The 24172-nt window shown below is 45.4% G+C and overlaps 1 protein-coding gene across 1 annotated transcript in view; it reads left to right on the forward strand.

Moving 5' to 3' along the window:
• The first annotated feature begins 8617 nt into the window (after positions 1 to 8617).
• Positions 8618 to 24172, forward strand: part of PIK3R3 (phosphoinositide-3-kinase regulatory subunit 3) — a 32663-nt gene continuing 17108 nt past the window's right edge. The window contains exons 1-2 of the mRNA XM_065673448.1: positions 8618 to 9338; positions 23814 to 23925. Coding sequence (XP_065529520.1) covers positions 9233 to 9338; positions 23814 to 23925 — 218 coding nt within the window. The 5' untranslated portion in view covers positions 8618 to 9232. The remainder of the gene's footprint in view (positions 9339 to 23813; positions 23926 to 24172) is intronic.

Consider the following 24172-nt stretch of genomic DNA (forward strand, 5'->3'; position numbering starts at 1 on the left):
CTTCTGGGAGGTATCACCTAAACCAAAGTTGTATTGTGTACATTTGGTTAAAGTAAGATAAGAGCTTCCAAACAGTGGGGCAGTCAGGGTGGCTTCTTCAGGTGCTGGCAGCTCTGAGAGGGCGTGCAGTGTCTGGGATGTGTTAACCCACTGGCTGGGATTTGCATAGGTACAATATACCTCTTCACGTTCTGGCAGATTCTTGGCTTGGAAACTGTTGTATTAAACCTTAGACCAGTAAGCTGACCTGGTAATCGGTATCACACTATTTACTTTGTCTCTCCCCTATTTCTTTTCGGAGACAATACACATTCTATGCTTTGTCAGCAGAAGGCAAGGTGAGTGCTCACCCATGTCCCACTCCTGGGTGCTGCAGGCACCCAGTGCTCTGGCAGCTTCCAGCTTTGCCTGCACTCTGCAAAGAGCTCAGGTGCTGTGCGTGCTCATGGCACTGAGAAACAAAAGGGTTTACACTTTGGTCTCTACCAACCTACATGTTGTGAGAGAGACCCAGCTACGCAAAAAACTTTGTCCTCAATAAAATCTGATGAAGTTGCAAGTTTTGTCTGATCCTTGAGGAACAGAACTGCCGGACATATGGAAATCCTGGACTCAAGCACCGTGCCGGCACAGCTTAGCCCTAAGGCACATGCTTAGACAGACCAATGCTCCTGGGAGGCAGGAGACCAGCCGCACAAGTGCTGCGCAGTCTCTCTGTGCACAGGCAGTAAAGCTGATGCCTTCCAAATGCTCTGGATTTGTTGCATGTTTGGAGGACATCTGTGCGGGGTAGGCACTGGCTGGCTCAGGCTTCCAGCAAATGGCCAAAGGATTTACCTGGTGTGCTGGGAAGATTAACTCCACGCCGTGATGGCTGATCTGTCAGTGTGTGCCCACCAACAGCTATGCTACTTCATCCAGGACTTACTAAGTCCTGTGAAATGGTGATAAAGTCTCATCTGGTGGTGCAAAGTGGTGTGGTGGTTTACAGGTGTAAGGGAGGTGTCTTCCTGCATGTTTCTAGAGGATGCCTAGGGCTCCACATGGCAAGCATGGCAGCAGAGACAGAGTGAGTTGTCAGGGTCCTGAAGTCCCATCTGTCCTCCAGGAAATTCATGTTCTTCTCTTGGGAACCCAGTATTATTCATGGGAATTCCCCCTTTAGGTTTGGAAATCTTCATGAGGGAAAGAACCTTAATGCAAAGGACAAACAAAACAGGTCTTACAGCTGATGTGGACGCTGGCTTTGCTCAAGCCCTCCCTGCCCACCACCTTGGCTGGACAAGGAAGGCATCACGTTCATGTGCTGGTTTTTAAACTATTACCCTACACAGTGCTGTTTGTTTTATTTCCCTGCTTAGTGTTCAGAGGCTGTTCTTCTCGTGCTTATTTACTGTAAAGCAAAGAAAGCCAGGGAAAATTATCTCCAAAGCAAATAGAGCCATGTTTCCATTTGGGAAAACTTAGAGGGAAAGTGCGTGTAGCTAAGCAACAATGCATGATGGTAAATGGGTCTTTTTCCAAGGCATGAATTGCATGTGGATAACTGCTAGGAAAACAACCCCTGCCAATGTGCTGCCGACGTTTGAATTTTTGGCCTAAGTGATTAATGAGGAATGAGATGGACTTTTCAATACCCCTAAGAGCATCCTGGGTTGTTACGGGGTTTTTTTCTCCCATTTTCCATCTCCACCCAAAATCTTGAGTGGGAGTTTCTTACTGTGGCTGAGCAGAGCTCTGAGTAAGGATGCCTTTGCATCTGGACCTGAAAAGCAATGGGTCAGTTCCACCACAGCCCAGGGAAAGAGACAGGGACAAGGGGACTCAGCCATGAGAAACTTCCTTCTGTTTAGGGCTAGAGTGAAGCCCTAATTAACTCATGCACTAGCACCAAAGCTTGATCACAACCTGCCCCTAGGCAGCACAAAAGACAGCTTCACTCACTTTTTCTCCCTGGGAAACTAGATAGTCTCTGTGAGAAAAGGAGAGTGTTTTCTTGCTGTGAGGTAACGTGTTATGGATATATGAGGGTATTAATGCTAAGATAACACTAGCTATGAGATGGTAAAAGTTTGAGAGCAAGGTATGGGAGAGTTTGCTGGAGGTGACATTTGGTTGGGGGCATAAAGACCATTGTCATGTAGCCACGTCATCATGGGTGACAATGCCTGGCTCAAGCCATGGGTGAAGGGTTAGGAAACCCTTCACCTTTGCATCCTAGGGCAGGAAAACTATTGTGTTGGGGGTTATTGTCTCATAATAACAACAAATCCATAGAGTTCAAGCTTTGCATTTGCAAAAGTGACCACTTATCCGGGCTTTCCCAGAACTACTCCTACAAGGAATGGTGCCACCTTCAAACCAGTGCTGGCAATTCAGCCTGAAGGTCAGCAAGTGGGACGGCAGCAAAGCAGGGATGAGACCTCGCTTTTTGTAGACGTTCTGTTGATTTCCTCTTCCTGCCACTTGCATCACTGGCTGTGATCAAAGCATACACTGCCATGGTTACTAAAAAGAACAAGTTATTGCACAAAGGTATTGGGATTATTTCTTTCCTCCATGAATAAAGTTCTACAGTTCCTCTTAAAATCAGACCTGAGGAATTTACAGAGTAGTTACTGTACACTCCTTGGGTAAAAAAATATAAAATCTGAGCAAGTAGTTCCAGTGCATTAAAGGAATGAACAGAGGAAGTGAAAAATATTTTAGATTCCTGTAGAGTGTTACATTACAAAAATGCCCTGGTTCAGGACATTAGAACTCGGGGGTGGCTTTTTGCTCTCTCTGAACTTGTTACAAGTCTCCTTGCATTTTGCTCACCATTTCCAAGCGACTAAGTAGAGAGAGGCCTGGAACGATGACAGAGATGCGAAGTGCACAAAGGGACTGGAGTGTGGTCCGATAATTCTGTAATTGGAGCTGCTTGAGGCGAAGTTTTTTTCAAGGCATTGTAAATGGGGATCGCTGAAACCCTTAACAGTCGGTCTGTCAGGCTGCTTCTTTAATGGATTGCTCTGTTTAACTCTCTCTCTTTGTCACTGGCAATATGACAAGAGAAATTAGTGTACTGGAAAATATAAGGTAACTGGCAGAGCCCCAGCCCAGTTCCACAGCCCTGCAGACCCCGGGGTGCTGCAGCACCGGAGCCTGGCTCACCGGCTGCTCTGCTGCTCCATGGAGGGGGAGGAGGAGGAGGAGGGGAGCTTGGAACCTCCTGCCCTTCCTAGGGGTAGGAAAACCTGCAAAAAATACCCTGTGGCTCTGGGATGTCATAGTGAAGGGTATGTGGGGAGGTCTCCCTATGGCTGCAGGTTGGGATTGGGGAGAGCGCCTAAGCATCCTCACAAGGCCAAGTTGCAAACCTTTAATCAGCTGCAAACTGGCTTTGTCTCTGCCTTTACACCACAGATATACTTGGTTTTAGGGGCTATAGGTTGATGTCAGTCTTTTGGGGGTGTTGAGTGTACGGTGGGAGCTCTCACCCTTAGAGAAGATGTTCCCAGTGTGTGTGTGAGCACATGTGAGTGCAAGCGTGTGCTGCTTTGGAGATCGGGGATGCACTGACACCTCCATTGTTCACAGCCAGCTTTTGAAATTTGGCAGTGATGATGCCCTGAGGCTAGAGATGTACCTTTCGTTTTTCCCATGAAATTTCATTCTGGTTTGGCTGAGTTATTAAAAAAAAAAAAAAAAAAAGGAAAAGAGAGAAGTTTGAAAATCACCATTTCCCTTCTGCTGCCTGCATTCCTCAGGAAAACTTTGGCAGCCTGTCAAAACAATAACTGAACGTGAACTTTCTAAAGAGCTGGCCTGGTGCTGTCTGCCAAAGCAGCAACGCAGCCCAGCTCAGTGCAGTATGTCCTTTCCCTCACCCCCCTGGGTGCCCACCCCCTTGCACATCCATCTCTGGGCACCCTTCGGCACAGACATGTGCCCCCCAAACGCCAGTGGGGTTGGCACACACTGCCTGGCTGCAAAAGCCGCACACACCTCCTCTTGGCTTTCCACTTCCAGCCCCGACCGTTACTCCTGCAGTTCTAGGGGCAAAAACCTCTGGAGCAGTGAGGAAAGGCCAGTCCGAAGCTTGCTGAGGAATACCTCAGGTCCAGCTGCAATAACCTCGGCTGTAGACATTTATCTAAATGATCTTTTTCTTTTCTTAATGCTGTTTCCTATGTTAAAAGAATGCTGTTTACAACACAAAGCCAAGTGCTTTTAAGTTAGGAAATGCCTAATGTATGATTCCTCACAAACTCAACTACTGTGTGCACGCATTGTGCTACGACCTTTATGTGAGCCCCTGCTTCAACCTCTCGCCTTGTCATGTGGACACGGAAGGGACCAGGGCACAAGCTGCTCTGACAGCTGTAAATAAGACACTTCCTAACACTGAAGTGTTTCATTTGAACGTTTTTGCAGACCACATATTATTCTTTAATACAGGTTTTTAATGCAATGTATAATTTTCAAACCAAAGCGCCCGACTCGGGCACACTTGCCAGAGTTTTTCCTCACCACAGAAATGCAGCCGCATCTGGGGTGGAGCAAGGTGACTGCTTTGCTGCCTCTTAGGACATAAAATGAATCTAAAGCAGAGAGAAAGAAGCACGGTCCTTGTTAAAAACACTCATTACATTTCACATGAAGGTGCAGGAGGGTGTGGGGAGGGAAACCCCACACTACTTCACCCCCACAAGGGTTAATACTCTTAATCTGGTGGCAAATGTTTCGGGTATTTTCAGGGCTCAGATTGTACAGTTCAAAGGTGAAGATGGTGCTTGCACTGTCCCCATGCTGCCAGCACTACACTGGTTTGGGCAGAACTTCTCTTTTCCCACCACCTCTTCCCCTGACAGCAAGCCCCAGGTTTAGCTTGCAGCACCCTGAGACCCCAGCACAGTGTCTGAGCCAAAGCAGCCAACCCTCCTGCCCTCCCTTGTCACCTCGACACCAGGAGGTGAGAAACACGCAGGAGTAATCCATTAACTAAACCAAACTGCCATGACTGGCTGATCTCACGCTGTTACTTGCAAGATGCAGCTGCCCCCATGGGAAGCTGGCCACCAATTACAATACATACCCCACAAATCCCAGTGTCTGTCCAGCACAAGGCTAGTAATTTCATATCGTATTTACTGCTGGCCAGGGAGTCGTCCAACAGGAACACAGCTCTGCCTTCTACAAGCTCTCCTCCAGCAGGCCCTGAGCTTGGGCTAAAGGTGAAGCTCATTTTTGGATCTTGGGAGTAGCCAGGAGCCTCCATCCTGCCCCAAAAGTCCCTCATCGTTTTAGTGTGTTTGGCTGGCAGTGCTGTGGACTTGGCCCCCCTCCCTCCTCCACCCCTCCAACTATAAAAGCCTGTTGTGGCCTACATTCAGCTGTCGGATATCACATTATCATGGCTCGGCAAAGAGGAAACCAAGCAGTTTGGCACAAATGGCTTTTCTGTGTTCAGGCTGCTCCAGCGCGGGTCCGCTCGGCTCCTCCTGAAGCACATGGAAGCGCTCAAAACTTCAATATTTAATCTTCCCTTGAAATGCAAATTGTCAGATCCAAGGAAATGAAAGTGAGCAAATGGATGGCCATCGACGCAGGGATGTCAGGGAGGCAGCAGACACTGTGCTCACTTCTCGCCTGTCAAACACAGTGTGGGGCACCAGGACCCTCTCTTGAGCACTGTGGCCCCTGCTCAAGTGTTGTCATTATCACCATTATTTTATTCAGTGTTTGAATACGGTTTTTCCCAATTTGGGGTGATCTAGTGCCTGGTCAGACCTTGAGTAGCTGTTCTCCGAGGGCACTGCCATGATGCTGGATGCTTAGATTTTGCACCCATAAAGGAGGGATGCATGGGCAGAGAGGATTTTGTAGTGTGTAAGTGCCTCCCTCTCCCCTCTCAGAACACAGCCACTCACCCCTATTGCAAGGCAGGCGCTGTAGCAAGAAAGGGAGCACCCCATGTGTGCATGCTGGGAGCCAAGTAATCCTGGATATATTATAAGCAGAGTTTTGAGAAATAAAAACACATTAATATTCTGTTCTCTCAAGGCATTATCCTACTGTTTACCATTACACACAATCCTTTGCCTTAAATTGCATCTTTGATTAAAGCAGCAATGAGAGAAACCAGCACTAATAACAAAATGTATTCTGCTTTAAATCACTAAAGTGAAAACATCAATAAGCTGTAACCATCAGTGCCGCCATGAAAATGAAGGCAACCACCATGGGAAACAGCAAGGATGAAATCCACTTTGCCAGCATAAAAGCCAAGTAATTAGGTCTTATGTGGGTGGAACTTATAATGAGGTGCAGGAAGGGGGAAAATGAATTTCAACCCAAGCCTGCATCCTCCTTCCCCCCACCAGAGTTGCTGATCTAAGTCTGGGGACTGCAGTAGGGTCGGCAGGGTCCACAGGAGCTACAAAGCAGTGTTGGCACCTCCACCTCTACCTGTACTCACCACCCAAGCCTTGTGGGCTGCAGAGCAGCCCTGCCACACACACTCTCAGTGTTTTGTACCCATGGAACCAAGCTAGATTTCACTGGGGGAAAGGGGTGTGCTTCCAAGGAGCACATTTTGCTTGGAGCAAACTCAAGCTGATATGTTGTATCAGCCCAAGACACTTATTTTAACAATGAAAAAAGAAAAAAGGACTCTGATCTGGTTATTGTGGATTCATCAGTTTGTGGATGGGGATATAAAATTAATTTATACCCTGTGAGTTATTTGAATCAAAGCCCTGTGCTCCTCTACAGCTGTCCGTCCCTCGAGGAACTCTGTTACTGGAGCAGTGCTGCTCCCAATTGCTTGCCATGAAAGTTGTGATACATCAGCAACCTTCAGATCCTCTTGCCACATACTCTTACTTTGGGTAGGGCGTTTCAGTTACTCAGTGCTGCAGTCACCCTCCGGTTCACTGAAGCTAGGAGTACACTTTCAGGAGCTGTCTACTCAGTGCTAAAGCAGGAGAAATTATTCATAGCTTACTCTTCCATGCTTTTAAAGTGCAAATAAAGCGGGCAACTTCAGCGCTGAGTTTTCTAACGTTCCCTGACATCTCCGCAACAGATCAAGGTGCTCGCCTGCCCTTGTGCCTGCGACACTGGCTGGAAGTCTCCAGAAAGGGCTTTTCCTGAATTTCTCAACAGCTGTCATTTTGCCTTTCTTTAAGGATGCTTCCCCGTGCTAAGACCAAGGCTGACTGCCGAGCTGGCTGCAGTTCTGCCTCCCGCCGGTGCCTGTGGGCTGCGGGCTGTAGCTGCTATCGGGATGTGGCTAGTAAGCAGCCTGAGGTTCAGTTTCAGGGTTTGTTTGCAGCTCAAATCTACCCCAAAGCTTGTCAGAAGCTGCCACACGGTTTGATGCCTTTCCCTCTGCTTTTATTTCCCCCTTGGTTACATCTCTAGAACGAGCATTCGGTTTCCCGAGGACCACACTCTAGTTAGTGGACGGTTATGATACCGTCACTCCGGTTGTTATGCGGGACGCCACGGACCTGCACAAGCAAGGCAGGGAGGCCAGCCCGTGTGTCTGGCAGCAGCTGCGGGCGGTGCAGTGAGGTCAGCCCGCCTAAGCCCCAGTCGGACACGGGGACTCTACCTGCAAATGGCCTGCTGGGCCTGAGCCGCAGCCCGCTCCCACAGGCCCCAAAGCAGGGCCGGCTCTGGCTTGGGCTTAGCAGGAGGACCCGGAGCTGCGGGGCACCGGCCGGGAGGGGGCTGCACCCGTCGTGCTGTGGGCAGCGGACATCTCCCCAGCGGCAGCATTGGGTCCGGTTGTGACGGGGGCTTTGGGCCCAGCCCGGCGCTGCTCGGCCGGGACGCGGCACCGGGGCACCCGCACAACCCCTCAGCCCCACGCCCCCTCTCCGCCTCAGGGCTCGCCTTCCTTTGTCCCGCTTAGTAACTGCGGCTCCCAGCCAATCGCCATCGAGCCGGCCGGCTTCACCGCCAGCTGATTGGGTGGGCTGTCCGGAGCCCTCTGCCAATCCTGGCGCTCACTGCTCCCTCAGACAAAGACGGCAGCTCTGGCAACTGGGCTCGGCTCCCCCCCCCCGCCCCGTCCCCCCCCGCGCGTGCTCCGCGGCAGCGGCCCCTTGGCGACAGGCCAGCCGAGGGACCTACCACCTCCCCTGCGCTCCTCAGAAGGGAGGAGGAGGAGGGCTACGAAAAAGCGGCGAGAGAAGCGGCCGCAGTGGGGAACGGGAGTCGGGTAAAAGTTAGAAAAGCTGGGAAATAAGATTTTGTTTTTACGCCATGTTTTCTTCTGTGGGCATGTCACGCAGGCGGGAAGAGTGGTGAGGTTTTTTGCCCACCCCCTCCTCTGGCTTTGTGGAAGCGCCCGCTCACACACTCACTCACACACACCCCCCCCCAACCCCGTTGTTCTGGAAGGGGTTAAAAAGCCGGCGCGAAGCCCCGCCCCCGCGGAGCCGGGTTGGGGGCGTGGCCTCGTCCTCGGCAAGAGGCGGTTGGCGACGGTTGGGCCCCTCAGAGCCTCTTAAAATGAAGCCTAGCGGGGCCGGCCGCACCGTACCGAGCCCGGCGCTGCCGCCCCTCGCACCCGCCCGGGGCCGCGGCTCCCGCCTGCGCCGCGCCGGGCCCGCAGCTGGGCACGGCGGGACCCGCCGCGGGCTGCCCGCCCAGCGCTGAGCCGAGCCGAGCCGACCCGAGCGGCCCCCAGCGCCGCCCGCCCCGCTCGGGCTCTCCGCCCGCCGTTATTGTTGCCGGCCGCCCGCGCCTTTCTCTGCCTCCTCAGCCGGCGGACTGAATTCATCCAGAGACTGAACTCGCCCCTTTTTACCCGCTCCTTCACATCTCCCACTCCCCCCACCGCGCCCGCCGCTTTTGTGAGGGGTTTTGTTTTGCTTTCAGCCCGGTGTTTTAAAAAAGACCCCGAATATGGCGATTTTTAGAGAGGTTTCAGGAAAGTGGCTTTTCTGTGGAAAGGTGTCTTTTTAAACAAAAAGCACTCTCTCTACGTATATTTTATATATCTATAACTACCTTAGTTCCTGCAGGGCAGCTGCTGAGGTGGCTCGTGTGATAGGGTTTTTTAATTAAGTTTAATCTTGCGATTTTTTATTTTTTTCCCCTAAAAGTATTATTTTAGAGCGGGGTGGATTCTTTTCGGCTTTTTTTCCCCCCACCTTTTTTCCCTTTCCCTCTCCATTAAAAGCCCATAGAGCCAACCTCTTATTTGTAAACCTGCCGGGACCCGGCTGTCGCGATGTACAACACGGTGTGGGATATGGACCGCGATGACCCGGACTGGAGGGAAGTGATGATGCCCTATTCCACTGAGCTGATCTTTTACATTGAGATGGACCCTCCAGGTAGGCAGCTGGAGCCTGCGTGCCTGCCCCGGCACCCCTCGCAGCGGGGTCGGGGCTGCCTTTCATTCCTGCCTTCCCTTCCCTTCCCTGCCCGTCCTGCCTCCTCCCTGCAGACTTTTCCCGTTTGAGGAAGGTGGGGGGGGAGGAGGTGGTGAATTTGCAGAAGGGAAGGGAAAAATACAAACAATCTGTAGTTAAACTTTGCATAAACTTTCCGGAGACTTGAACCGCACTCTCCTGGGTGAAAGTATTTTAATATTGGGGTACTTTTTATTTATTTATTTTTTTTGGGGGGGGGGGATAACTGCGATTTATGGTGCATTTTGAGAGGTGGATAGAGGCAGGAGGAGGGGAGCTGCTCGCAGCCCCTCTCCCGAGTCTCTTTTATTTTTTTTAAGCCTTTATTGAAAACCGTATATTTCTGCTGTATTCGCCGCTCGAGAAGCGGTTTTATTAGCCTCTTCACCTGTGTGCCTTTATGCGCCTGTAACACTTTGATGGTAGTGATTTACCTACCTCCATTCAGTTCCAGTTTAATCGCTTTTACAGTCTCCGAGCCCCTTTTCTCGCCAGCTCTCTTCCAGCATTGACAGATGAGGTGTGTGTTGTTTTGGGGTCTTGGTGCTGGGGGAATTAGACCTGGGAACAGGCTGGAGTCCATCCCTGGAGGCACTGTTACCTTGATAATGCTTAATAACCTTGTTCAAAAGGGTTTAATACAACTTCTTATTTATTTAGTGGATTGCCAGTGCTGAAAATGTAGAAATGTGTTTGCCTGAAGTTTTCAGATGGGACAAAGTTTCTTTTGTGCCTGAAGAGAGAGGAGAAGGCTTACGAGAAGAAGAGGTTGAGTCTTTGGTAATAAATTAAAGCAGAAATGGGTACTGGTGAAACCATATCTCTACCTGTGAGAGTCTAGCAGGGTGAGAGCAGTAAGAGGATTGAAGGGCCTTTATGTTCTCTGGTCTCTGATCTACACAGCCAAGAAGCTACAGTAAAATACGCACTCAAAATCATAGCTGGTAGAGAAATTGATAGCAAATAATTACTTTTAAGTGGTATCTTCTACGTAGCATGTACTGCTAGACTTTCAAAATGTACTTTTTCAGTCTGTGCTGGAATCGTGGCTTGTATCTCCAAGTACGGTTTAGTCCCTTTGTTTCAGTGCAGTGAGCTCTTTTTTTTTTCCTCTCCATAGGTATGTGGTACTTTAATTAAAAGAGGAGGAGGTGATCATCCTGAGATTTTTGGATCTCAAGGAGCTGTACTCACTTCCCTTGGTAACTGATGCTTCAAAAATTGCACAGATCTCTCAGACACACAATACTGGCCACTACACTAAATTCTTGCATAGCTGATGCCACCTATTTTTAGATGTTACTCCTGAAAGCATGAAGTTCAGTGAAATCTGTTTTCTTCTGTGAATTTCAAAGGATAGCTTTCCTGTAAATGCTTTTAACTATTCAGGAGGTTAGTATTTTATTTGCTTGTATCAAGTGAACAAAACCCCAAGCTCCATTGTAGGTGACTTCAAACAATTGGCGTGGGGGGTGCTTATTAGAAAAACTAAAGCCCCTTGAATAGCTCAGTGCAAGGAGGCTGCTCAAAGGGCTGGCCTGACTGAACTGGTCAGAAAACAACTTTCCAGTATTTCTGCAGGAATTCGGCCATGCAGCCTGCCTAAGTTTGCATTAAGAAGCAGCATTTCTGTCATTAATGATGGAAATATTTCCATCATTGGAGCCCTATTGTCAGGGATCAGGGCTCTTCACGGTCCAAGCACCAGTTGTCAAAAGGACTTAATGTTACATGCTGGTCTCTGAAGTGCTTACTAACTTTATCTTTCATATTTTTCAACTAGAAAAGCTAGATCTGGTAATGGTGCATGAAGTGAATCCCATGTATATGTCCTGATTTTGTAGAACTATAACTTTTAAATTGCAGGGGAAAGGAGGGAGAGTGTGGCAGAGGTGGCCTGCTTCTAACTCATCCAGAGGTGGGGGAGTGGGAAAGCATTTTCTTGTCTGGGATGATAGGTCATCCCTAAGGGGAGTGTGGAGGAATTTATTTGGAACGCTTAAACACTCGGTGTGCCTTGGGATAGAGTCACTGCATTTGCACCCGGTAACAACCACAACTCCATTTGGCCTGGTTCCAACAAAAATTTGTGAAGGTTTTCAGTGTAGCATTCCCCTGCGCTGGGTCTGGAGTTCCTGAGCAGCTGAATGGTGGCAATATGTTTTCTCAGCAGCGCACAAACTAACAATATGCAGCGAGTGTCCCCGCTGCCAATGGAGGCAGCGCGCTCTTTTGTTCACAGAACTTGTGTGAGGAGATCCCTGGTTGGGCTTTATGCTGCAGTGCTGGGCATTGACTGATACTGGGAGCCAAGTGGCTCAAATCACGCATGACTGTTGGTGATTACATTTTAGTGCATCTAAACTTGAGGCAGAAGACAAAAGCAAGGTGAACATAATGCGTGGTGTCACCCGTAACCTCTAAGTCAAGGATGGGGATACTGTTTCTTGTTAAGGGCCAGTAGCTCTTTAATTTATCTTGGCAGGCTGTCTCAATACCCACCTTAGCGTGGCCCAATAATAATGCAGAAATAAAACCCTGTGATGGCAGGCAGCCTGCAGCGCAGCCGTAGCTTCTGTCAGGCTTCAGTGCACCTGCACCAGCTTATCAGTGTGCTCATGTTTTCTATCCAGGATTGTAGGTGCAAATGGATGTTCAGAGCAGGTCCTGAAGCCTCTCTGCTAGAAGGCTTGCTCAAAAGTTCAAAAGTAGTAATGAAGTTGATGCCTTGCTCACACATGAGTTTTCTCCAACTCCAGCAGAGGTGGACTACAAGGGATTGGTAGCTTTTAATCCATCCTAAACATAGGAGTGGGACAGTTTTCCTAAATAGAGCAGTGGAACTAGGGATTCAGTTCTGACAGCGTTGGAAAGCATGCCTTAGAGCAGTACAACTAATACAGGAGCAACAGCAGTTACAAACAGCGGGGTGACTCCTGTTACCTAATGCTTTTTCCTTCTGCTTGCATGTATAAATGCATAATAAAATGTATCACTGGCATAAGGTAGGATCTATATGTGGCAAATGTACTAGCTGCAACTCAATAACTTTTTGTCTAAAGACAAAACTGGAACCATCAGTTGCATATTACTAACATAGTAGCTTCTAAACTTTATGACCAGGATTAATTTAGAGTATTAGGGCCATAGCAGCATCATATGGTGGTTCTGGCATTAGGAAACTGGCTGTCAGGGTTCACTTGCATGTTTGTTCCTGCTGTGGGTCTTGCTGTCTGAAAAGACAAGGAAAAAGGTTACTGGATTGAATTTAGTTTTTATTTAACAACATCCGTTCCAGTCTGAAAAAAGTTGTTACTGCCAGAAGTTAAGTTTTTGAATGCAGGATGTGGAATTGCCTGCAAAGGTTACTAGAGCACCAAAAGCATTACTACCTTTGTGTTTTCTCGCTTCTAATTAATAGCGCTAAGTAATGTCTTTCCCTCTGTAGATGTGCGATATATTATCCGTTATGCTGATGATAAAATGTGTAATCACTGAATACATTTTGTCACAGTTGGATGAAAATCAGTAAGAGTGTTCCACTGGGATTTGAGATACAGATGTCAGCAAAGATATTTGGCTCAACTGCAGTTTAGAGGTTACTTTCATTGTGTGGGTTATGAAGAAAACCACAAGTTTTGGAAGTAGGCTTACTAGTGCAGAATGGGCTCTCTCTGTGGGAAGATAGAGTAAGTGTCCTAAAGCTATATGAAAGATACCTTGTTGGAGCCTGTTAGGCCCAAATATGATCAACCACATGTATTACTTGATCCAGCCATCTTTTTCAAGAACACTGCTCTTCCTTGCCTTGTGCTGGGACCGACTGTAAAAATGCTGGTGGTACAAAATCTTTTAATAATTAGGGGAGAGCAGCAGTAATCTATAGGCTGCTTTGCAAAAGCAGTACTGCCATTGTATGAGGGAGAGAATATTGAAGGGAAAAAGTGTATTTATTCATTATAGTTTCTATTTTCTAGTCATATATAATTTGACAACCCTTGTTTTAGGGGAATGATACTATAATTGTAATTTGGAAAACACAGGGTTTGGATCTCAAGCGCAGCATTTGCTCGGATACCAGTCATGCTGTATCATTATCAATGTTATAGTGGAAACTGACTGTGGCTTCTCAAGTAGGGTTTGTGGTGTGCAGTGGCCAGATGTAGGTGAACACTGCATGTCTATGCCTGACTAGTTTTCCAGTGGGAGAACAGATGCAAATTTTAATATCATTGTCAGTATTGTCCTTCAGCTTTTTCTGGGCTGACTCCAGAAGCTTATCAAAGTTCTTCTCCTACACATCTTAAAAATGTGTAGTTGCACTCCTGCACGCAGTCAAGACAGCAGCACTGTAGCAGCAACTGTCTTCATTGCAAATTTCAGTCTTGCTGAAGATAACGATTTTAAAACAGCAGATGCGGGGGGCGGAGAGTTTCCTTCTTACAGAAGGGAAGTTTGTGCAGACTGTTTTGGGGTAGAGCAGGGAATAAATAAGGCTCAATCGCTTGTATTCTGTGTATCATGGGAAATGCTTTGACTTTGAGTCTCAGCTCCTATGACAACAGTGATGTGAAATGCTTGTATTCTGTTCTTGTTACACCTAGATTTCTCTGGCCTTTTTATTTCAAGACTGCTGTAATCACTTTTTATTTCTGATTGCATTTTCAGGCTTGCTTTTGCATTCCTAGCATTTGGTTTTCATTTTGATGGCTCTAACTGTTAAAGAATATCACTCATCAGCTTTCAATTAAATACATGAACACAAAAAATAGCATTAAAGTGAAATGGTGTTTTGCTTGAGATGGGAGAGCCTGCTTTAAAAGGCTGACATTTTTATTTATCAGTATGCTTTGAGATGATGTATAAATAGTTGGGCAGGGAAAGCTTGCTGGAGGGTGGCTCTGTGTTTTTGTAAAGCTGTAGGTTTATGCAAACTAAAACATGGGAGAATGTTCTGAGAAGAAACTAAGCTCTTCGCGGGTGTTTGAAGGCAAAACCTGCAGCAAACATTATTTGTGCAATTGTTCTGAACAATTGTGTGTTGCATGATACCTGTACCTGACAGGAATCAATCACTGTGTTGCTTCTTTCTACCTCACTTGTTTAGAAGTAGAAGGCTTTTCTTGGAGTTTCCATTGGGGAATATTGTTTTCCCCAGCAGCAGAGTTGACTTCTGTCTTTGCCATTGCCTGCATGATATCTTAGTCCAGAATGAAGCTATTTGGTCTTATCTTTGCTCTACAGCTTGAGAAAACAGAGAGGCATAGCTGGTCATACACTTCTGTGCCCAGTACTAAAAGCAGTTGGGTGCCTTACATCACCCCATGTTGGCTGTTTAGTGAGTCACTTTTTGGGCAGAGAGCTAGAGAACACTAGAAACAGCAGCATGAAGAACACTTTTATCAGCATTCCCTGATGTTTTAAAGCTGAGGCTTTATTATTGTCAAAAAGACTGTTAACTCTGTTGAAACAGGTTGCTGTAAAACTTTGGCCCTGTTAAAGCAAGAAGTCTGTTCTAGCTGGATTTTTTGGAAACACATTTCTGTAAAGTAGGTTGCTGAGTAATGCTCAAAGTACAGTCTCTGCTTGTGTACTAAATGCCCCTATGGAAATGCGGGGGGGAAGGGAGGGGCTTTTTGGTTTGGTTTTTTTTTTCCTTCTGCTTTTTATCTCATTTCTTCTGACAGGTTAAAATCTGCACAAGAGGTAAGTGAGCAAGAATGTGCTTCTCCGCATAGTCTAAACTACAGCCTATGAGCTAATGCTGAGCCCCCAAACAATGTGATTGGATGTTACCTCTTTAGAAGAGGTACTCATTGTCCTTCATCTTTGCTGTGTCCTCCACTCAATAGACAAAGACTTTGCAATATTTCAGTGAATATATTCCAGCATGTCAAGTTCTTCTAGTTCTCCTGAAGAACAGTGACTATATACAGGGAGTTCTATAAGAACCTTCCATCCAGCGTTCTTTGAAAAAGGAGATGAAACACTTCAACTGCTTCAGCCTGTGACTGCTTCTAATATTCACCCAGAGTCTCTACCAGTTTTTGTGAACTGGAGAAATACTTTGTTTTGGGTTGTTTTTTCTTTTTGTCTTAATGATCATTCTTAGGAATGTTGCTTCTTAAATCAGGTATTATTTAGAAAAGACTTGAAAAACGTCATGTTTCTCAGCACAAACATCTGTAGGTTTGGACAAATCAAAAAACCGTCAGTCCTTATCCGCAAACAATTAAAACCCAAAACTAGAGCTGCTGCAGCAGCATTACAGGAAAAACTGCTGTAATGAGGGAACAGAGCCCACTTTTAGGGTGTGTTTTGATTTGAGTGTGGGTAGTAGGATTTACACTCCAACACCTACCCCAGGAAAATATTTTAGAGGTGAGATGGATGAGAAGTTCATTGGCAGTATTGTGCCTGTAAGTTCTGTTGTCTGTTACAACCTGAATTTGTATGTTGTAATTGAATTTTCTAGGCTGTCAGTACTCCTGCTGCACTACCCTGTATAGTCATTTTGGGGACATCATAGGAATCTAGATTGTTTGCCCTCTGAGGAGCTGCTCCCAAGTGTCGGATTAGAAGTCTTTGGTGCTTGTGGCATCTTTATTCTGATTCATCTTCTGTCTCCAAATGTAGTCTCTTGAAGGATACAAGGAAGCTTGAATCAGTGAGATCAATGTTGAAGGCCCTTTGTATTTTGAAGGGTAGAGTACAGTCTCACTGATAAGTTTTTGGACAGTGGAAGAAGTGAAAGTGCTGCTGTGGAATGGATTTCATTAAAATATTTTGAAGATTATAGTGTACTTGAGTGAGGAGATTGGATCCATTTCTTTTGTTACACCTTGAGAACTCGCCATGCTCAGTGGCTGTGCAGTCTGAGACTACTCCATGCCTGCTCTGAATCTTGGCTTCTACTGAGGGCACTGTGTAGGACTGCATGAGTTGGCTATTCTGCCTCGATTGAATGTCCTTCAAGATCAGGGTTCTTAGAAAAAATGATATGTGACAAAATGTACAACAGTTTTCCTCTGAATGCTTTCCTACCTTCACATTGCTTCTGGAGTGTTGATTTGAAATGCACCTTTTGATCTTGATTTAGATGGATCTCTGTTAGCAATTTAGATGGTGTTGAAATATTTCTACTTTAGTAACTAGAACATAGTTTGGCATCACGCAAGGACAGGTACTGTATGAACGGTTTTACATACTGCTCTGAAAGATCAGATTTAGTGGTAAGCTGAAATAAAATGCTGCTTAGAGCAGCGTCATATGTATTTACAGCTGTATTATTTTTAAGTAAGCTCATGTGCAGCAAACTTCTCAGTAGTGTCAATTATTTCTGTGAATTGGTTCTTCTATGAAGCTTGTACCTGACGCCTGGGCAAATGGTTAGTCTTTGAAATATCTGGGGAAAACAGCCCTGGGCTGTTTTCATTTAAAAAAGCTTTTTATTTTGGCTTTGATCGGTCTCCTAGCCACGGTGTGTGACTTCACTCTCTGTCTTCCCCAATGAAAATTTAGTTCTTCATTCTAAATTACTGGAGCTCTGTGTTTATGCTGGATTTTGTGTTGTCCTTAGTTTTATCCAGAATCTATTTCCATGTGTTGACCAAAGAGTATTTTTTAATAGCCATTTGACGGCTCTACCTGTGGATTGGTAGAAAACATGTTGAAGTATTTCTTCGGTGAAGGCAGTTGAAGAACCGTTTTAGTTAATAAGCAAAAAGGAGAATCTACTTGCTCCTTGCATTTTACATTTACTTTTATTGTGTAGTATTCATGACCTGCCATTGGATACTATAAATTACAGTTGTTCTTACAGAATATTTCAGGTTTTCATGGACTATAAAAGGTCTGCTGCGAACTTTCATCCAAAAATGTGGTAAAAGCCTGGGCCTGCTGGCTGGGAGATAAAGCTGTTCCTTCCTGAAGTGAGCTGAGCATGTGATGCTGGGTAGTGACAATCTTTGATGAAGTATGGCAAAAGTTCTAAAACGTATCCAGCTTATTAATAGTGTGCTAATTATGCTTAGTAGGTAAAAGAGGGTTTATCCTTTCTATCCTCCTCATGTTAACTTTGGAACAGACGTCTCAGCCCTGATGATCATGGAACCTCTGACACTGCTGTAGCTTGGCAGCTGTTGCACTAAGGTCTGGGTTGAAAGGAAAACTGTTTTTCATCAAGCAGTGAAAATAATTGGGAAGTTGAGGTTTTCTGGCTTCACAACTTAGCATCTCCTCTTCATTCCAGCCTCTGTGCTATGTTACCTTGTAATACAGAAGTCAGAAGATGCCAGTGTCATTTATCTGGCAGTGAGCATTTTCCATTTCTTCTGTTTCAGCCCATGGAATAAGAAGCTTTGCGAAGTAGTTGAGGGGTACTTGTATAATGCCCCAAAGAATTCTGAATTGGAGCCAGCTGCCAGCTGTCCTGAAGCAGATAATCTTTAACCTGTGCAGTAGCTGTGGATGCTTGTGAAGAACAAAGTGCAGCAGAAGTCTGGCAGGCTGTGGGAGCTTAAACAGTGGTTGGGAGATGTGGGAGAGGAAGGGATAGCTGGGGAGTTTTCAAACAAAACAGATCTTTATCAAAAAAGCCAATTAATCAAAACTGAAATATTTCTTAAAGGTGTTGGTTTTTATGAAAGTTCATAGAAACACAAGCAAAGCTATAATGGGAGTGTTTTCATTGGAAGCCTGCCTGGATTCCTGCCAACTTGTCTGCTGTTTTCTGTAATGAGATATTGAAAGACTTCAGTTCTTTGAATATGTCTTACTCTTTGGCATCTCGCCTGTTTTGAGGGAGGAGAGCGAAAATGTGAGCATGCCTGAGGTTCTGTGGCCAGCAGTAATGTGATTGAGTAGCTCCCTTCCCCGTCCCTGGAGGAGCTCTCGGTGCGTGCTAGCTGCCCTTTGAGGAAGGGCAGTTTCAAAGGGCACTGGTGCTCAGTGCTTTGCAAAAGCGGTCTTGGCAAGAGAACTGAGGAGCTGAGATGTGGAGTTCCAAGATCACTTACCTGCCAGTGATGAGGAATGAACTGCTGTCAGCAGGTGTGTGCGATGCTCCTCTTTGTCAGGTGGAGGATCTCTCTGAAAGCATGGTGTCTCACTGGTCTGTCTTGGACACCAGATACACAGTGTCATGGGAATGGGGTGCAAAAAGCACTTTTGTTCAGTGTATGCTTTTTTCTCAGGTGTCTTGAAGGGGGGTCTTGTGCAGCAGGGAAAAGTATAGGACTATTAAGGGAGGGAAGGATTTTGAGGCTTTGCCTTAAAACTGTTGCAGAAACTGAGAAAAGTGAGACATTAGGACTACAGAGAGCAGTTAAAGATTGGGAGACTTTTCTGTTTTTTAGAAAGCTAGCCTACAATTTCATTCTAAGTCTTCATCTGTACCTCCAAAGGGAAAACCCTTCTGTCCTTAAGGACTCTGTCGTTACAATGTTAGCTGGCCTCACCATGGATTACATGCATGCTTCCATGTAATGGAAATAACATTTTCTAGAGCTTTATATTATGGTTTGTAGGGTATCTGCTGTACATCAGCCTTCTTGAAGCTGGGTAACTGTCTTGGAATCCTCTGATCTGTTTTCTGCTTGTCACAATGTGGATGGAGAGTAGAATGAGACCATCACAAAGAAGGTTGTAAACAAGCTTGTGGAAGTGCTGAGTGAATTAAAATTTTCTCATCAGAATACTCGGTAGTTATGATTTTTTTAACAGTTTAAACCTGCTGTGTTTTTAGGTATCTAGGCTGCAGCCCTTGGAAAATACTAGAAGTAGGAAGTTATGGTGCCATTCTTGGGATTAAGTGGCACCTTCCTTAAAACTGCAAATTAGAGTTGAATTAACTGGCAGGTTGATCATGTACACAAATACTGCAGCCAGAAAAGTTTGGGCTGCTTGACTGGGTGTTGTGTGGAGACCCAAGACGTTCCTCTCTTTTCGTTCCATCTGAATTAGTGCCATTGGAAACCTTCCTGCATAGGGATCAGTGGCTCTTAGATCATGTAAACTTTTGAAGTTTTTCATTCAAAAACCTGACTGGTGAAACTGCCTATTTCATGGATGTCACGGTGTACTTCACAGAAGTTAAACTTGGGATTAATATAGGCTACTATTTTATGTAAGAGACTTTTAAAAAAAATACAATGGTGCTAAACTTCAGCACTTGACGGCTTTCTTGGTTGTCTTGGTGTTGGAGGTGGTTTGAATTTCAGGGAATCAAGCCAAATAAATGTTGAATAGCCTTTATAAAAAGCAATTCTATGCAGTCAAGAAAGCATCAAAAAAAATTACCTTGGCAAAGCCTAATCAATAGGCTTTTCTCTCTGAGGGCCTGCGCTGTGCTCTGCAGAGCAGCTCAGCTGAAGCTACCTGCTGGAGCCGGCACAGCAGTCTTCCGGGCCCTGACGTCAGCAACATCCGATCCAGGGTCCAGCCCGCATTGGCTGCTGTTACCTCCACTCCATCACCAGCTCCTTTTCTTATTTCTGCCCTTCTAAGTGACACTGATCAGGGATTGGGATTTAGCTCAAGCTAGGCTGCTTGGGGAAGCTAGAAAGAGGGGACTAGGGTTGCTAAGGAAAGAAAAGCAGGGATGTCTGCTAGTGTGTGAGGAAGAGCAAGTCTGCTGTCATCACTGTGTGCCAGGCGGTCACTGAAGGCTGAACCTGATTTGGGGAATGCACTCATGTGGAATTGAAAAGGTCCAGCTGAGTTGTTGTCTCTTGGGTTTTGGAAAGATTTGTGCTGTAAAGCTGTCCTAGAGATGTGGTAGGGGAAAGATGCTTGTATATCCAATGCTAACAGCAAGTTCTTTATTAGAACAGATAGGTCCATTGTGCTGTTAATCACTTGTGATCAATGTTCTTTCTCTCCCAGGAAAAAAGAAGCAAGAAACCATGAGGATCATTCACTCTAATCAGAGCTTGTTCTGAGATAAAGTAAGATTGTGCCTGTGGCTAGATCAGAATTGGACCCAGTGACATGGAAAGAAACACGGCTGTTCTTGAAAGCATTTCTGTTGACTTCAAGCCAGCTTTATTTTACTGTAGGATTTTAGCTCTGTAATGTTCATCAGAACTGGATTTTTTTTAATTTAAATAAAAATCTCTAGACTCTTTATGGCTCTCTATAGCATCACATAAAAACATCACAGGATTTCTCCTAGCAGGATGGCTAGGACTGTCTAGGTAGTGGTAAAAACTATTTTAGGATGCTTCATGAAGCAGCCCACTGGGACACTGTTTCGAGAGCAGCAGTAGGGTGGAAATAGGGTGGATAGGGTGCTCTGTTACAGCACACTTGCCATGGTATTACAAAATGCTCCCCTTCTATCATCACAGGTTTGGGGCTGTGGGGTTAAGCTACCTTCATGCTCAGTTTGCCATTTGTACAGGCTACAGTCAAACAGCCTGAAAGGCAAGCCAAGAAACACTGAAGTGGGTGGGCATGTTAGTCTACTGGGTAAAGCAATAGCCAGGGCCTGGTTCTGTATCCAATACAGGGGAAAATCTATTATGACTCAAAGAGCTCAAAGTATTGAAAGTAAGGACTTGGGTCCATAGCTTTCTGGAAACAGGATCCACCCTTGCAAATACTTTTGTATTTTTTAAATCTGCAAGCTATTAAAAAGCATTTTTCTAAAGTCTATTGTGAAAAGGACTGGCTTCCATGAGTCAGGTTTTACAGGAACTAGTCCAAGCCTTATTCTTCTCCCTGGAAGAATTTCCTTCCAGTTTTCTCATGCAGGAGGAAGTTCTGCAGACAAAACCCTGATAGTGAGAACTGATACCTACCTATTAAGGGAAAGAAGGAAAAAAACCTCACCTGTAGCAAGGACACTTGGTGTAATGCCTAGTGCTCTCTGTCTGTATGCCAGACTCCCATTCATTACCTTTCTGGTCTTTGTTAGTTTGCTTTTCTGTGCCCAGTGCTTTGGAGTGAGCCCTAACAAAGCTGCTAAATGATTCCACAATATATAAAGGAGCAAGACTTAATCTTACAAGGAGGGCTAGAGAAGTATTCAAGTACTCTAGGGAATACTTGAAAGGCTCTTCTAGAAAGCCCCTATTACCATTGTAAAACAGGCTTTTACACTGTAAAATACCTTGAAGTATTTGATATGTCCAAGCCTGAACTTGCAAGACCTGGTGAAATAATTGCTAGTGCTGGTATAGCTTTCTAAGAATTCTCCACAGTGTTGCATGTGCTTGTTGATGACTCAGAATTAGCAAGATTCGGGAGTAGATCAGAACTTCTGCAGGTTTTCTGAACTCAGATTTACTGCCATGTGCAGGCACAGATGAGACTCAGAACCACTGCATCTGGCCTGTTGGATGTTGGGCAGCAGAGTCCAGATGTGAGGTGGGGAGGAGGCTGGACGTGAAGACATTTTCTAGAAAATTCAGGAACTTTGAATGGGGGAGGTGGAACACAGTAAATACAACTGACTGTACAGGCTTAGCCTAAGTATATGCTCCTCTGTCTCCACAAAATAGGATGGGGCTGGGAGCTTCAAGCAAAGTAAGGTTACAACTGTCATACTCTCAATGGTGCCTTGTACAAATACTTAGGTTCTATACAAATAACTGGAGTAGTTGAGCTAGGAATAACTGAAGCCTGCTAACCAGGAAGCTACTTCACTGAATCCAAAGGTTTTCACCTTCCTTTTATAACAAGACCTGTTATTGCCTCACTAGATATGTGTGCACCTGAAAGTTCCCAGCTCACCCCATAAAAAGAACCTGTATGCTATGGTTTAATGCTCATTCCTTGCAGAATGAATGCTGCTATCTGAATCAGGTGTTTGGTCAGCAACCCCAGGGTGCAAACGTCTGGGTCAAGGTTCAGATTTAGTTTAGATTGGCTCGATTAAAGTATCTACTGGTTTGTAAGGGAACAGTAAAGTTACTGTGTTGGATATTCAGCATGAGATGGTATTTGGAACTGCAGTTGGAACACTGTTTTCTCTTCTTTAATGTGGGAGGTGTGTCTCGGAGGTGAGCAGATGGATGGTGCCAAGTAGCACACCTCTCAGCATTAAGCCATTCCACAGTGGAGGTAGAGATCAAAATCATCTTTCTGCTCCCTTTATTTGTATTTCTTCCTGTATGCTGGGATCATGTGCATCTGAAAGATGGCTGTTGTCAGTGTGTCAGGCCTGCTTGCTGATGCTTGTGTAGTCTGATGGCTAGGACGCAGGGCTGGAGCACAGATGTTCAGGGTCTGACTTAAACATGTACTAGTAGCAAATCAATGTGTGTAGTTGCTTTCTTACTCTGAATTCAGATGTGACTTGTCCGTGTAAAACACTGTCTCATGAAATGCCTGACAAATACTCAGTTTCAGTGGTAGTGTTCTTGATGAAGCGTCCACCCTCTGCAAAGCAGGGGAGAGCACTCAACACATCTTTCTCAAAGAAAATAGTGCCATTTCTGCTGACAGGCAAGTCTCTACCAATACACGAGCATGCCTGTGGCTGCTGAATTACTCCTGATACAGGGCTTACATTCAAGACCATTATGAAGTTGTTTGAGCAAGAACTTGCAAAATAGAGCGAGCTTCAGTGCATTGTATTCCCTTGCGTTGTGTAACCTGTTTTGAGAACTGTAGTAAAAGACTGTTTGTCTTGAATTCAGAATAGGGGAGTTCTGGGCAGGTATGCACAAGGCCTACAGATGTGTAGTTCTGCTGGTCTTTTAGAGACTTGTAATATCACCTTTCCTGTGATAAACACTTCAGCTATGTAAAAAGGTCATTATTAAATGCCTGCACCAAATGTCCCCTTTCCCCTTCCTTTATCACCTCATGTCTGGTGGCATTGAGAGTCATAGCTTTTGTGCCTACAGGAGCCTAAATGACACATCTAGTATGAAGTATGAACCTTGGGTCTATGTTGGGTATGCCACTGCCCAGCTATCACTTCTCTCACTTGCATTTTTCCCTCTGAAGAAGAGTCCACCTGTTTGCTCTTCCAGGTTGCCATAAGGAGTGGTGATACCTGAGCAACAGGAGTTTTTTCCATGGTGCTGCACAGTGTTCTCCAGGATGTAGCTTTCAAACACAACACGCCTTTGTAACTTGTTTGGAGTTCTAGGCGGTGATTGTCTGCATAGTCATGCCTAAGACAGTCTTCCTTTTAACAAAAACTCATGTTCCCTCATATTCCACTCCTTTTTCTTCCCTCAAGTACATGTTTGGTTTGAGTACTAGGAAATTGGGGAACACAGTGCAGCTGTTGATTTCAAAATTCTTTAAAAATTGCAAATTCCATTTGAGAGAGCTTGAAATGCAAGATGCGTGTTTTCTCTTGCCTTTTCGCTGTCATTTTATTATCAATTTAGTGATTATTTTCCCCTGTTTACCTTTCTTTAATATGTTCTTCATTTTCAGCTCTTCCTCCAAAGCCCCCCAAACCAATGACTCCAGTCAATACAAATGGAATAAAGGACAATTCCAGTTTCTCTCTGCAGGAAGCAGAGTGGTACTGGGGGGACATCTCAAGGTAAGCAATATTACTAAAATATATTAAAATACATTAATATGTCATTAAAAATAGAATAAGCCTGTTAAAGAGAAAAAGAACATGCCATTTCAGGCAGCATTTTACAGGAGGGAAATGCTGCAGGACTAATACTTGGTAAAGCACCTAAATGAAAATATTTGACTGGATTCAGAGCTTGTGCTGAAGTTGTTACTGTTGTGGTGCAGATATTACCAGTCTTGGTGGCAGTTATTCTGGGTTTGTAAAT

This window comes from Lathamus discolor, chromosome 3 (assembly GCF_037157495.1).
Source record: "Lathamus discolor isolate bLatDis1 chromosome 3, bLatDis1.hap1, whole genome shotgun sequence".
Lineage (NCBI taxonomy): Eukaryota > Metazoa > Chordata > Aves > Psittaciformes > Psittacidae > Lathamus > Lathamus discolor.